This window comes from Ptychodera flava, chromosome 15 (assembly GCF_041260155.1).
Source record: "Ptychodera flava strain L36383 chromosome 15, AS_Pfla_20210202, whole genome shotgun sequence".
NCBI classification, from domain to species: domain Eukaryota; kingdom Metazoa; phylum Hemichordata; class Enteropneusta; family Ptychoderidae; genus Ptychodera; species Ptychodera flava.
Window position 1 is genome coordinate 28,548,976 of NC_091942.1, and position 14,953 is coordinate 28,563,928.

At 39.3% G+C, this 14,953-nt stretch overlaps 1 protein-coding gene across 1 annotated transcript; it reads right to left on the minus strand.

Annotated features, from left to right (window-relative positions):
* Nucleotides 1–153: 153 nt before the first annotated feature.
* LOC139151786 (AP-4 complex accessory subunit tepsin-like) lies at nt 154–14,688 on the minus strand. The gene is made up of 15 exons (XM_070724769.1): nt 14,492–14,688; nt 12,475–12,547; nt 11,878–11,969; nt 11,557–11,650; nt 11,197–11,264; nt 10,822–10,894; nt 10,439–10,504; nt 9,811–10,086; nt 5,557–5,665; nt 5,039–5,158; nt 4,845–4,923; nt 4,313–4,444; nt 3,219–3,914; nt 829–2,794; nt 154–481 (listed from the first exon to the last, which is right to left on the minus strand). Exons 1-14 carry the CDS (start codon nt 14,549–14,551, stop codon nt 2,621–2,623), a joined length of 2,112 nt encoding a protein of 703 aa, XP_070580870.1. The 5' UTR covers nt 14,552–14,688; the 3' UTR covers nt 154–481; nt 829–2,620.
* Between the last annotated feature and the right edge of the window lie 265 nt (nt 14,689–14,953).

The window sequence follows — 14,953 nt, forward strand, 5'->3', positions numbered from 1 at the left end:
ACATACACATACTGACTTGCTACGAGGGTAACAGCATAATTTCAATTCTCTCTATGAGACTGGCTCTCCCAAAATAATCAGTTTTCCCTGAAGCCAAAGGCTGAGGGAAACTGACCCTTTTGGAGAGACGCACTGAGAGAAGCATTGAGAAAATGACAGTAAAAGATGCATTTTATTTATTGCTTTAACTAAATCCAATACATTTGCTGAAAACTGTACAGTATTACAATGTACACTAAGATACTGAATTGAGAGCTGACCCAAATGGTTGTAAATGAGTTTACTGCAACATAGCTGTGAATATCCAGCGGTGCTGTGGCATATTGATCAGATTCAGGTCAGGGGTCATTGTCACAGAACTGCGAGCCAACCCATAGGCTTTATCGGCAGTTTATTACGACACCCATCAGAGTCGCTGATTTAGCTTGCAAATTAATAAAATATATTTGTCTTTGAATAAATCAACTTTTACTTGTACACACTTTATCACTGACTATCTGCGACTCATTCCCTACTCCTGCGAACTACCTCCACAGTAAGAACATGTATTTTCAACCATTTTTCCGCGAGCCGTCAATGGTTTCTGCCCAGATTTGAACTTTTGACCTCCAACACATTCAGTGCACTACATGTGAGAGGGTAAATATTGTAGAAACCATCAACAGCTCATGGAAAATTGTTGAGAATACATTTTCTTGCCATCAAGGAGGTTAGCTGGAATAGAGAATGAGATAATCATGGTAAAGAGGGTAGAGGATTTATTCAAAGATACTATATTTCATTATTTTGTGAGCTAAATGAGTGACACTGATCGGTGTTATAAACTACTGATAAAACCTATTGGTTGGCTTGCAGCGGTTCTGCGGTGATGACCCCTGAACTGAGTGAGTGGGATCGATACGCCACAGCATTGCTGCATATTCACAACTAACTGCAATAGTGAACGCAAAGAATATGAACTTTACTACAGATAGACATTTGGTGTCTCTGACCTGAAAAAAGCACTGTACCCTAGAACTTTACAGATTTATGAACACAAAAGCTGAGGACTTCTTGAAATTTCCTTTGAGTTGACATTTTACAACATGCAACATGTAGCATGTCAAATCAGCTAAGAGGGCACACTGCTCGGAACCCATATCCTGGGTCAACATCCAAGGTTAGAAAAACACTTATGATACAATCATACATGACATTTTCAATGAATCTTGTAAAACTTGACAATCTTATCCGTGTTGCTCAATGAACCTGAACAAATTGAGATGACAGTCAAACCTGTGTATAGTGGTCACACACAAGGGACCAAGATACAGTGACTGCTATATGGAGGTGGCCTTTCTACAGAGGGTGGATGATGTGATGAATATAGGAAAAGATAACTGCAATTGTAAAATTAAATATCATATATCTCTGAACATGACGATGTATGCATTTAATTTAGAAAATGTGATGAAGCTTTAAAAATTGGTCAATAGACTCATTTCTTGCTTCAGTCTAAGAATTTGTTGACAGAGGTCGTTCAAAGTCAGATATGCTGACCATTAAACATAGATTTTGTACCAAAGTGGAGCAATAACATGTGGCCACTGACCACTTAAGGGAGGTGGAGCTTCTGTTTAGAAAATGCTACTGAACTGCCACTAGGTGACCACTATAAGGTGACTGCTCTGTAAGGGTGACCACTATGACAGGTTTGACTGTATATTGCTTTTAGCTAGAAAAAAATTCAACCTCATGAAACTTTGCTTTTTAAGCAAAATATATTGCACAATGACCCGTGATAGTTTTCTTCAGAGAAAATTTTTAAATATCTTTGTTGAAAGTACGATGCAGGTATGATTTTAGCATGCAGATAAGGGAAAGTGCCATCTAATTCTGAACATTGTAAATATTATTCAAGAAAAACATGCTTTATCTTATCTACCTGGCATTCTGATATCTGCCTACATTTGAAGGCGCATCTCTCATTCTATGAAAAAAGACAAATCTATCTTGATGATACAATGGCTGGTGTAAATTTTTTTACTCCAACAGTCTGAGAAATTGATGAAAAAGGTTAAAGGTAAGATATAACTTTTAATTTTGCAGTGCTGGTGATCAAATTACAGCAACTGGAGCATTGACTGAGTTATTTACAAGTTCAAATTCACATCAGCAGTGATTGAATAAACAACTATCGAAAGCTATGAATCTGATCATGTTAAAAAGGTAGTTTGTACATTGGATGGGAAAAGCCAAGCTATAAATACATTACTTGAAAAGTTCAGGGTGATCTTAAAAAGTTACAAAGCACCGTTGAACAGTTTACCTTGTACATACTGCTTTCAAAGTCTGGACTTATTTCATATGTAATAATCTCAGTTGCCTAACATTTGTTCACAGGATGGACAGAGAGTTGTTTAAAGGGGCAGTCTTCAATCCCTGATTCTCGCATTAGTGGTTGTTCTCTGTTGTGAGTTGTGCACAGTTAGTCACTTTGCTCAGAGATAAAGCTGATAAAAAAACCTGCCCCTTTAAGTCTAAAAGGCATCTGCATGACAGGCTTTATCATGACCACAAGGCATACCGGATCATCTTTGATGGTTGTATGTTGTACCGTAAACCATCCGGAAGGTGGCTGTTATTTCTTGCTAGCTTTCATGGCGTCCAGGACAAAGCTGAAGGCACCAGAAGTGTTTGACTTGTTTTCTGTCTCTGAGGACATAAATTCAAAGGAATCAGTCCGACTTTGACTGAATCTCAATGGAACCGTTGAGTTGCTACTGAGATTGGCAGTTGACAACTGTGGATAGGCCTGTAATGAAACCAGACATGGAGGTGATACAGTCAAAGTCTTTCATTCAAGGTCAGCAAAGATGTAATTATCGTAATCACATGGTATCACTTGTTACTGGGCAAAGAAACTAGCACTGCTAGTTACAGAGAGTCATCCTTACTCCATGATTGATGATGTTGACAGAACAGCCAACTTTGGTAAACTCCTTTTATTCTCAATGGTGTGACTAGATATACTTTTCAAAGAAAGGGGTGATGTAGTGGAAAGCTGGTGTGTATATGACATCACTGCAAACCAAAGCCATAAGGACAGCAGACAGACATTTCATTAACATACAGGTATGACTTAGGGGTACCATATTACAATAACCTTAATTAAGAAAGCTACCTGTTTGGTACTTTATCAATCATAAAACAGTATTGAAAACTTCAGTTATACTCACAGCCAAGGTGGCATGATGTTGGGGGCTGGAAGTCTGATGTAGAGGGCTACCGCTTGTCCTAGCCAGTTCATTCACAGTCCTGACTGGCGAGTTTTTCGGTGACTGATGTGTTACGCCTTGCAAAGGATTTTGGCTGTTTTGTATAGAGTCTGACATTCCAATGGAGCTCAGTAAGTCACTCATATTGGCTGTTCTGCTCATCAGCGGGTCTGGCACCTTGGCTGCATCCTTCGTTCCATTGCTGGCGGATGTAGATTTCAGAGCGTCACTTTCAAATTGATGTAAGATAGATTTCTCATCAGACTTGCTGCTGTTGCTGTTGTCCAAGTCTACTTTGGCAGAGCCTAGGTCCTTGGAGGGACTTTCAAACCCTTCCAGTAGAAGCAGTTCATTAGTCCTACCAATGCTTTTTGGTGTCCCTTCACTTTTTCCTGATGACTGCACACTCATCCCGCTGAACAGTTGTGATTGACTTTCAGCCAGAACTTTGTCCTCAGATGAAACGGAAAAAATGTCCGCGTTTACGTCTGGCTTGGCACCAACACTGGCATGTGAATCTGTAGAGGCATTCCCACTGTTGACTTCAATATCTGAACTTGAAAAGCCCGGAATAAGGCTTTGATAACTGGTCTGTGACTCTGGAGTTGTTGCTGGAGACGATAATGCCTTCTCCATACAGTCAAGCTGCCTAAGAATCTGAACAGAACACATCAACTATGAAACCAAAATTCAACTTTACAACTCCACATTATTTATGGTTTTCCCATTTTAACGCTGTCACATTTCCTCTCCAAATCTCAGTGAGAAATTATTGCTCCAAGTCTTTCTTTCATTCTGATCTGGTTTTTTTGCTTGGTTCTGTGTTGAAGAAGATGACAATAGAACTCTGAGTACTCTTCTCAGCAATGTATAGATATTTGGTATGGCCCTAGCAGAACAGCGTTTTCTGAAGTAGTTCTGCTGTTATGTTTAGGCACAAATCTACCATTTCTATAAGTTTACTTGAATCCACGTCTGAAATATGGAGGAGCAAGCAGGGAGGGGAGGGGGGATGCCCCAACAGATTTGTAAAGTACTGGCACAACTCCACTTACCTTTACAGCTTTTGTCTTGCTAGAACCTTGTGAAGTTTGACACAGATTCTCCAGATTTGTCTTAAGGACTGATGTATAGTCTGTACTGACTAGATCGGCCTTTAGTAGAGATTCTAAAACACACAGTGCTTTCTACGCAATCAGAGAAGAAAGAGAAGCAGAAACATGTAGTTTTATTATACGTTACCTTTTTTGCATTTTGTTCCTTTTTTAACCTATTTGTTCAGTCTTTTTGGATATTATGGTTTTTGTTGTGTCTTGGAAGAATTAAACTGATCACTGGGGTCTTGTATTTACTGGTAACCTTGATACATTGGTCATTTTCTTCAGTTTTCTCTATGTATTGTGCACGATGCTCAATCATTCTGACAGAAATGATCTGAAATGGGTGACTAACACAGTACAGCAAATATTTTATACAGTATACAAATATTTTTTATACGGTATACATCACAGACACTTTTTAATACAATAGTACTATACAGCTATTTTTCTCAATAACAATATTTCAAATTTGAAATTTACAACTTACCAGTTGTACTTGGCTGGAAGGATCCATGATCTTCTCATTTAGGAATTCTACTATTTTATCACAATTTAGAGTTGTACTCCTGAAACAGCGATGCAATAAGATGTGGAGAAGTTACACCAGTATGTATGGTACACTTGATCTGTGATAGTGAAACAACTACAGAGAAATGGAGGGATCGAAAAAACCACGGTTACCTTTTAATAAATTTTGTCAAAGCATCTCTGGACGGTATAGGCTTGACACCCCCTGGCGCAGTGATTTCGTCTACAAGTTTCTGTTCCTGAGACCAGTCAGTTATGGATACAGACTCGAGTCTAGGAAAGAAACATTGTAACAATAAAAAGAATCATCAAAGAGATGCAATAAAAGCTGGAGTCTTTTTCATTCTTAGAAACATCTCAAAATTCTTCTCCATCACATCAGTCAAAACAATGTTTTCACCTTACTGCAATCAACTCATTTTTCTCATTATACTGGATTGTAGTTTGATAACTTTGATAATGATATATAAAAACATTAAAATATGAAAATGATGGGTCTTTCAAATCCCTTATCTGTTGTTTGTCATCTGCAATGCTATGTATTTTACTTGCATACAAAGACACTTGCAATGTTAATGATCTTCAACTCTTTTGGGAACTTTCATGGGTAGTGTGTGCTCCCAGAAGAATATAGCAGTGTCATAAGGAAAGACATAAAATGACAGACTTACTTTTCTGCTAGATCTGTGCTGTCTTTACTTTTCTGTTCATCACCGTTGGAAACACCGTCACTCTCTCTGCCTTCCTCCCATCCACCTCCAGCCTTGCCTGCTTTGTAATCTGTGTTTACAGGGACAAAAACACAGAGACTTTTTATGAAAGTGACTGCCTTTAGACTCCCAATTGTCATTCTGAGAAATTGACACACTCTTGTACAACTGTGATTTTCTGTCCTACACATGAATATCTATGAGTTCATTTTAGAGCAGTCTTGGCTGGAGTTATTTCAGCCTCTGTATCATGATAAATACTGCTACAGCAATGATCTTTCTGCTCTCAAGGGAACGCATCTAGTTCTTTTCAAATCATGAATTCTCTTATAAATACCATGTTTCACCTGATAAAAAAGGACAACACCATAACAATATCTAAGGTATGTTTATGTATGTATGTATGTATGTACGTATGTATGTATGTATGTATGTGCACATATATACATATATGTGGTAAAAAATTGGCGACTAGCGGAAAATACAGTACTCGTTAAAATAAAGAGCAAAGTTAAAACAAATACAGTAAAATACTAACCGACCAGCGGGAAATAAAACACTTGCAAAGCAGAGACTAAAATGCACAGACGTTTCGGGTGCAACCCTTCGTCAGTACTAAAAACTCGCTACAGAAACGGGAAAACACAAGAAAGAAAAACAGCCAATCAAACAAGGGAACGATCAAACGCGTTAAAATATGCATTCATACCGGCTGGTGCCAGAGTACCGAGTTTAAAAATAGTGGCCTGTTCGAGTTTATGGCGGGGAGTGGGTGTGGGGGAAATTATAGCAGACACTGCCATGTCGGACCGACCGCGGTGGGGGTGGTGTACCAAAATGCTTGGCCACCGGGTATGCGAGCTTGTTGTCGGTCACAGTGCGAAGATGTTCAGCAAAGCGATCGCCTAGGCGACGCTTTGTTTCGCCAATATATAGCATGCTGCAGCGTCTGCATTTGATGCAATAGATGATATTAGCCGACGTGCATGTGAACACGCCGGAAACATTGACTCTACCACGCGGGCCCTGAATGAAATTGGTTGTAAAAGTATGCGGGCAGGTGTTACACACTCGACGGCCACATGTGTCAGAAAGTTGGAACGCACCAGCCGGTCTTTGATGTTCGTGTCACGTCGAAATGCCATAATGGGAGGTACGGAAAAAATATTCTGTGTATTTGGGGAGTTGGTAAGATGGAAAACTCCTCAAAGATGATTTTACGGATTCTATGGTTAAAAGGTGGTATGTTAATACAAGAGGAATGCGATCGCATTGAGAATGGGTAGTTGGTGCATTCTTTCTTTCGCCGTTTACGCTTGAAGGAATTTTTTCATGAACGTCAATCAGGGGGTCAACGGGTAGTTCAACACATACGTAAAGAAAATGAGTCCCTTTACAAGTTTTTAACATCTCAAAAGTTAAAAAAGATTCAAAACTTGGCTGACAAATTTCCGACTATTACTCGACAAAACACCACGCCGAACTCATCGCAAATCACACCTGTTGTCACCATTCCTCCCGACCTGCCCCTTTCAGATTCCGAACGTTCTGTTCTGTCTAAAGGGTTGAAATTCATTCCTCTCCGTAACTCAACCGATGAATTCACCTCACGTCACGATGTGCATTCTTTCTTTCGCCGTTTACGCTTGAAGGAATTTTTTCATGAACGTCAATCAGATACGACTGATGATTCAGCATCTAATGGTTCCGACAATGGACCCAACCCATATTCTACTAACATTAATAAACGCGAGTCTTTTTGGACTCCCCCTTCAGGACGTAACCCCACACTCGATCTCTACATTAACATTTGTCAACACAGAATTAATCGCTTGATCAACAACACCAGTAAATCAAAAACACACAATATCTCTAAAGCTGAATACAAGGCTCTGCGCGATTTATCTCGCAACGATAACATAGTTATTAAGCCTGCTGATAAGGGAGGGGCTGTGGTAGTATGGCGTAAAGATTTATACATTGCTGAGGCGCAAAGGCAACTTTCTGACACATCCTTCTATAAACATCTCGACACTGACATCACAAATAAACACAATAATATCGTCAAACGTACTATCAGTGATCTAGTTCATGATAACCTTCTGCCCGACAATGCAAAATCATTGATCATCTCACATCCACGCACGTCTCGCTTTTACTTACTACCCAAAATCCATAAAACCGGTAATCCTGGCCGCCCCATTGTCTCTGCATGTTCCTGCCCTACCGAACTCATCTCAACATTCCTCGACAATACTTTCGCCAGCATCGTTAATACACTCCCAACTTTTGTCAAAGACACATCTCATGCCATAAAGATATTCAACAGCTTTAAGTTTACGGGTACCCATAGATATATATTCACACTTGATGTTAAGGCCCTCTATACTTCCATCCCTCATAAGGATGGTCTCCAGGCCCTCGCATATTTCTTAACAGACGCGACGTTATGGATCCACCCACAAACGTTTTAATTCGCTTAGCTGAATTAGTGTTAACTTTAAATTGCTTCACCTTTAATAGTGAATTCTACACACAAGTTCGCGGTGTTGCCATGGGTACACGCATGGGACCTTCTTACGCTTGTTTATTCGTTGGTTACATCGAAAAACAGATAATACAAACATATACTGGTCACATTCCCGAGCTCTTTAAACGGTATGACTGCTTTTGTGCAGCATCTTGTTCACGCACAGAATTGGATAATTTTATTGATTTCGTTTCACATTTTCACCCCGCACTGGAATTTACTTCCACTGTTTCAGACACATCGGTTGCATTTCTTGACATATCAGTTTATATCAATGGGGACTCTCTGTCTACCTCCATACATTATAAATCCACAGACTCTCATGCATATGTTCTATTCAGCTCATCTCACCCCCGTCGGTGCAAGGAATCCATTCCATTTTCACAGTTTCTACGCGCTCGGCGCATTTGCTCTGACCAAAAGGATTTTGAGCAGCAGCTTGACACTATTAGCACTTGGTTCTCGGCTCGGGGTTATCCCCGTTCTGTAGTGGACAAAGCCAAAGAGCGCGTTGAACCACTAACACAGGAGGATGCGTTAAAGTCAACTACCCGTTCTCAATGCGATCGCATTCCTCTTGTATTAACATACCATCCTTTTAACCATAGAATCCGTAAAATCATCTTTGAGGAGTTTTCCATCTTAACCAACTCCCCAAATACACAGAATATTTTTTCCGTACCTCCCATTATGGCATTTCGACGTGACACGAACATCAAAGACCGGCTGGTGCGTTCCAGTTTACCTAATCGCGATTGCGCTACTGGAACATCATCATGTGGCCGTCGAGTGTGTAACACCTGCCCGCATACTTTTACAACCAATTTCATTCAGGGCCCGCGTGGTAGAGTCAATGTTTCCGGCGTGTTCACATGCACGTCGGCTAATATCATCTATTGCATCAAATGCAGACGCTGCAGCATGCTATATATTGGCGAAACAAAGCGTCGCCTAGGCGATCGCTTTGCTGAACATCTTCGCACTGTGACCGACAACAAGCTCGCATACCCGGTGGCCAAGCATTTTTGTACACCACCCCACCGCGGTCGGTCCGACATGGCAGTGTCTGCTATAATTTCCACCACAGACTCTACCCGCCATAAACTCGAACAGGCCACTATTTTTAAACTCGGTACTCTGGCACCAGCCGGTATGAATGCATATTTTAACGCGTTTGATCGTTCCCTTGTTTGATTGGCTGTTTTTCTTTCTTGTGTTTTAACGTTTCTCTAGCGAGTTTTAGTACTGACGAAGGGTTGCACCTGAAACGTCTGCGCATTTTAGTCTCTGCTTTGCAAGTGTTTTATTTCCCGCTGGTCGGTTAGTATTTTACCGTATTTGTTTTAACTTTGCAGTTTTTATCTTAACAAATACTGTATTTTCCGCTAGTCGGCCAATTTTTTACTGTATTCCTTCACACTTGCTGCAGTTTTATCCCTCTGTTGAGGTCATTTGTAATTTTTATACATATATGTGTGTGTGTATGTATGTACCATATGTACATGCTTGTCCGTCTATACATATGAAATAAGTAAATATCATTATATGTATATGTGTGTATGTATTATTATATGTACGTACATGTTTGTCTATATGCAAATATGTATATATTATTGTATGTTTGTATGTGTCCATGTACATAACTTGAACTACAAGTCTTTTAACACCGGGACAAATCATATCACCTGTGCTTGATTTCCCACTCTGCAGTCTCTTCACATCTGGATTGCCAGGCACTGATGAAACATTCACATCCATGGACTTATAATCTCCTCTGCTGGATGTGTATGATCTCGGCGCTGTTGAAAAATTGTTTCTTTCGGTGGCTTCTTCATCGCCTATCAGTTTGTATTCCCTCACATTCTGTTCCTCCCTGGACTTTGCTGCCACTAGGGCGTATGGGTCCATGATGTTTTCAGCAAAGTCCTTCAGGTTTCCAAGGACTGATTCACCTAATGTTTCTGTTGTGTCAATGAAGAGAACAACAACTTTTGAAAGGGCCAACAAAACATGTGTATTACCTTTTAACAGAGCTCGTGAATTACTGTACGTGGTCATTGGTTTTTATAAGTATTGGCCTACACACACAATTGTAAAAGAAGTACAACATTTCACAGAAATTTGCTGTAATACAGAATACAGCTTGAGGCTTAGCAGATTTCAAAGTATGGAAAATCAAATGATTAGACACAAATACGTCTGTCTTTTCATCTCAGCCGTGCTTTTTTTAGCTTTGTCAAGATAGTGATTACTTTTTATGGTACCTAAGTTTCTAATTTACCCAAAAGAAAAGAAAAGGAAAGTAAGACTCACTCTTAGGAGCATCTAGAGTGTTGCCGAATCCTTCCATCTTACTGCCAGATCCACCTCCAGGCATGCCTACACACAAACAAAAGACAAGAAACTTTGTTACAATCAAATTGCCAAAGTAAACCTTGCATGTAGCCATAGATCACACAACCTGACACCTAAATATCATGGGCTGACTTGAATGTCACTAAAAATGGACCAAGGAAATACTTGTATATCTGTTATAATCCTACAAGAGGTAAACAATTCTGCATGAGAAACCAGGGAAGATATTTCTCTGTAACACTTTTGCAACTTAACAGTGAGACGCTGTGACAGTGATGTCGTCACCATAAACTTATCAGACTTACAGTGCCTTGTAAAGGCAAAGTATTGATAGTTCCTACCTTGATTACTTGCTGACAGTGCTGAAGAGCTCTTCTGTGATTTTTCTGTATCAAACAAGATTTCCAACAGCTCCTGAAAATTAAAGGATTACTTGTTCAACACTTCAGAAATAAAATACAATAACATACTGTCAAGAAGATTTAGTGAAGTTCTAACATGCTGTATTGATAGTACTGTAAAGTCAAAACAGGATCGTTGGGTACTGGTGATGGACAACAAGATGTATCGAGGCTGCCCTCGCTTCCAAACTGATTGTAAACTGTCAATGTTTTCAACTTTCAGTCATTTCTTCACCTTATCAAACCCCACTGATGTTATAAGACACTGAGATAAAAAGAAACTAATATCTAATAAAGGAAATATTGATTCACTACCTCTGCAGCTTTTCTCACAGCTATGTACGGTGCATGGCCATGCAGTGGATCAATTGGACCTGTGAAACCTGTGCAAGGATTATCATGTCAGTTATTGTTACCTTTATTTCACATGTAATTTCTACAAAAGAATCGATACAATGAAAATTGGCAGGCATACGCTAAAACTGAAATGTTTCAGCAAGATTTGACACTACACACTAACATGTCACCCTATAAATCAATTTGGAGATAATTCACAAAACGCACTGACCATTTCAAAAAGATGGACACTTATGTGAATGAGAAATATCAAAAGGCAACTGAGTGAGAAACAAAGCAGAAACTAGAAACGCTAATTATCAAAGATTGTTTACATACTTGTTGCATCTTTGATTCCCTTGGCAGATCTCCTTAGTCCCTGTCTGAACATGGTATGCCCATTGACAACAGTGTGTTTCATTACCCTCAAAACCTACAAGTATGTAAATATGACATGGGGAAACAAGTTCAATGCACAGTTGATGGTGTCCCCATTTCAAATATGGCAACATACACGAAATGAGGCAAAACACTGTTTAACAAATTTGCAACTTAAAACTTCAAAAGTTTAGGGCTACACTTCTTATCAAATCAAAAAGCAAAAGTAGCAGTTTACACTGTTGTCAGGCTAGGAACAGTGCACAGTGATGGAAAGCTTACCTTGGCCTTGACATAGTATGATTTTTTATTTAATCTGTCGACCAAGAAATCTAGTAAAGACTGACAATACCCTGTTGATTCAAATGAAATATCTGAAGAAATATGTTAAAGAAACATTGTTCATATTGTTCACTCCAGCAAATAGGTATTTTCAGATTTACAAAAGTAGCACTCCAGGGGACTGACAAGATTGAAACAGTTGAAAGTGTTTGTCAGTTGTTTGTGCATTTCACCATGATGGAAATGGCAATCTTTCCATCACAATATTTACAAATTAATATTCATACTGTGTAAAATCATATCATGCATCAATAGATACAAAATGCCTTGTATTTGCCGAGATTTCACTTTATCAAAAGATATATGCCTTGTGCAGGTTACTTGTGTTTGAGTTATATCATTGGAACATGTAATATCATCATACGGACAAATCATTTCCTACGTGCAGTTCAACAAGCCTGGATTATTCTTTGATAATTTTCGAAATGTCAAACACTTATTTGAAGTCTTGGGATCAATCAAGAGGCAGGTATGAATTTGTGTGCCAACATTCTCCAGACTACACTTGCTGAGGCTGTGGAGGCTAGTAAAGGATACTGGTAATTTCTGGGTACATGTAGCCTGGTGTTGGTGATTCATCATCTGAGGTAGCTTTATGTAGCATTGGTAGCTGCAACGAAAAAAAAGGATTGTTAAAATTGGATCAGAGCTACCTCCCCATTAAATAGTGGCACAAAAAAGGAAGTTCAAAAATGACCCTAGAACCCTGTACCTTTATTGCTGTTGTTCAATCTTTTTTCATAATGTATCTGATAAAAGCCGTTACATTGCAAAATGAAGACTTTTAAATGACATTATGATGAATATGTATGATGAATATTCAAGTCTACACCAGATGGTTCTTACAAACTTTAAACTGGGTTCCCTCAGCAGTAAAGCCTGGTAGAATCAGCATGTGTGATACAATCATAAATATCACTGCCTGTTGAAGAGGATATCAGCACTATTTCATGATACTCGATAGAAAAGACAATATTACGTGTCTATAGACAAAGCACTGGCTTGATGGAAGTCTGCATTTAACAGCTATGATGGCTTTCTCTGCTTTCACATGTTTGACATCATTTGTGGGTCATTGATGGTGGGATGATATTTTTATTGTTCAAGTCTACATTCAATATAATCAGAAATACTGCATTAATAACGTTTACAAAACTGATTTAAGGGTGACCATGGAGTCTTCTTTTACCTCCATGGAGTGACAATGTTTGTCTTAAACCCATTATTTTCTGTTTACGTTGTCTTCAGCGCTCTATCTATCTGCTGGTAACTCTTCTCAGTATTAATTCTTCATAGTTGTGGCGGGAAAATCAGGTGACGGGCATAAGGGACCGTCTCAGATTGTTGCAGACGTTCAAGAAACGAAATTTCTTCGTTTAGATCAAAACCCCCTCCCCCCTCCCCCTAAACGAAACTTCAAAAGTGCGAAATGTTCATGTCTGCCTGAGAGTACAATGTTGCATTTTGCTATAGCTACTAAAGACGTATTCCCCTTGCCACATTACAATTAAAGTAAACGATCAGATTTGAGTACTAACAGGGCATTTTACCGCATAAAAGTTTCATTTTATTTTACTTTCCCTTTTTGCATCTCTTGTGCTGTTCTTTGTCTTTGTGAACACACAATTTGTACTTGGTAGGGGCGGTAAATAAGCGAAAAAATTTTGACAAGGGGGCCCAGGCATGTTCAATCACATTAAAACGACTATGACCAGGTGCATAACAAGTGAGAATAAAGACATCTAGTGGTTAGAGCAGACGCTTATAAATAGCACATTTTAAAAAAATGATACTTTTTGTCTTTGTATAATTTGATGAATGAAATGTTTAGGATACAATGTTCCTATCGGTAAATTGTGTTTGGGGCACAAACGAGATGGAAACAGTTACAAATTTGTTGGCACGAGTGTGCAGTTTTTCTTTAATTTAAAATAAACACACGAAAACTTGTGATCACAAACTAAAAGTGCGAAAGTGAAGTTCATTAATTGAATGGAGGTCAAACCCCCTCCCCCCTAAACGAAAAAATTTCGCTTTTTGAACTTCTGCGACAATCTGAGACGGTCCCTAAGAAGGGCATGAAATCACTTCTATAAAGTCTCTGTGCCTAAATCATCAGAGGCAGCAGAATATTGAGGTCTCTCCATCACTCATCTTTGTTATCGGTTTCTTCGATCTCTTTTAAAACTTCAACATAACACAATTGCTTGAGAACAAGTAGTAATTTCAAGTATTCTCTTCCACGACATGTATATTTACTTGTTAAAAGCAGAATCGAGGGGGAAAATGTGAAAAAATGTGAATATATCAGCTTGTCCAGGTAAAATCTAAAATCAAAACAACCATCGTTTTGGTCATAGTTACGAGCGGCCGCCGTGTGGTATGCATTGATGCATTGAGGGATCTGGATACTCTGCTCACCGGCGCGGCAGACGACAGTACATTTGTCATCTATTTTCACAGCGTCCAAGAAGAAGGTCTTGGGCCATTCGTTCCTACTGTAAAAAGAAATGGTTTACTTTGCTTGCATTTCCGTTCGTTATTGAGAACATACCTTATTGATAAAGGCGACTTTATCTACGAGGCCGGCGAATGCTGCACTGGTCGTCGCCATTTTGAAGCGGAAATAGGACGACGCCCTCAACGGTCACAATTCTGTCTTCGCTTTTTTTTACAAACTGAGGATCACAGGAGTTACGTTCGCGACATCAAAAACAGATCGATGCTTGAGATCGATGATAATTTGTGTGGCTGAAAATAAACAACAATATTAGTCCGTGGGCTGGAGGGGCCCACCGTGCACCCCCCCCATAAACCTACTACATGGGTATTTTTTTGTTCTTTGGGATCTGCTGAACTAGAAAAAAGATGTTAACATTGGATATTTTGGGATGCACTACCTGTCTGCACTGGTTTTTGATTTGTATGTACCGCAAAAAATGGCGAAAAATGGGTAGGGGTAAGGGGTACTATATCCTCCCCTAAATTGAGTAAACTAGCATGAAATAGCACAAAC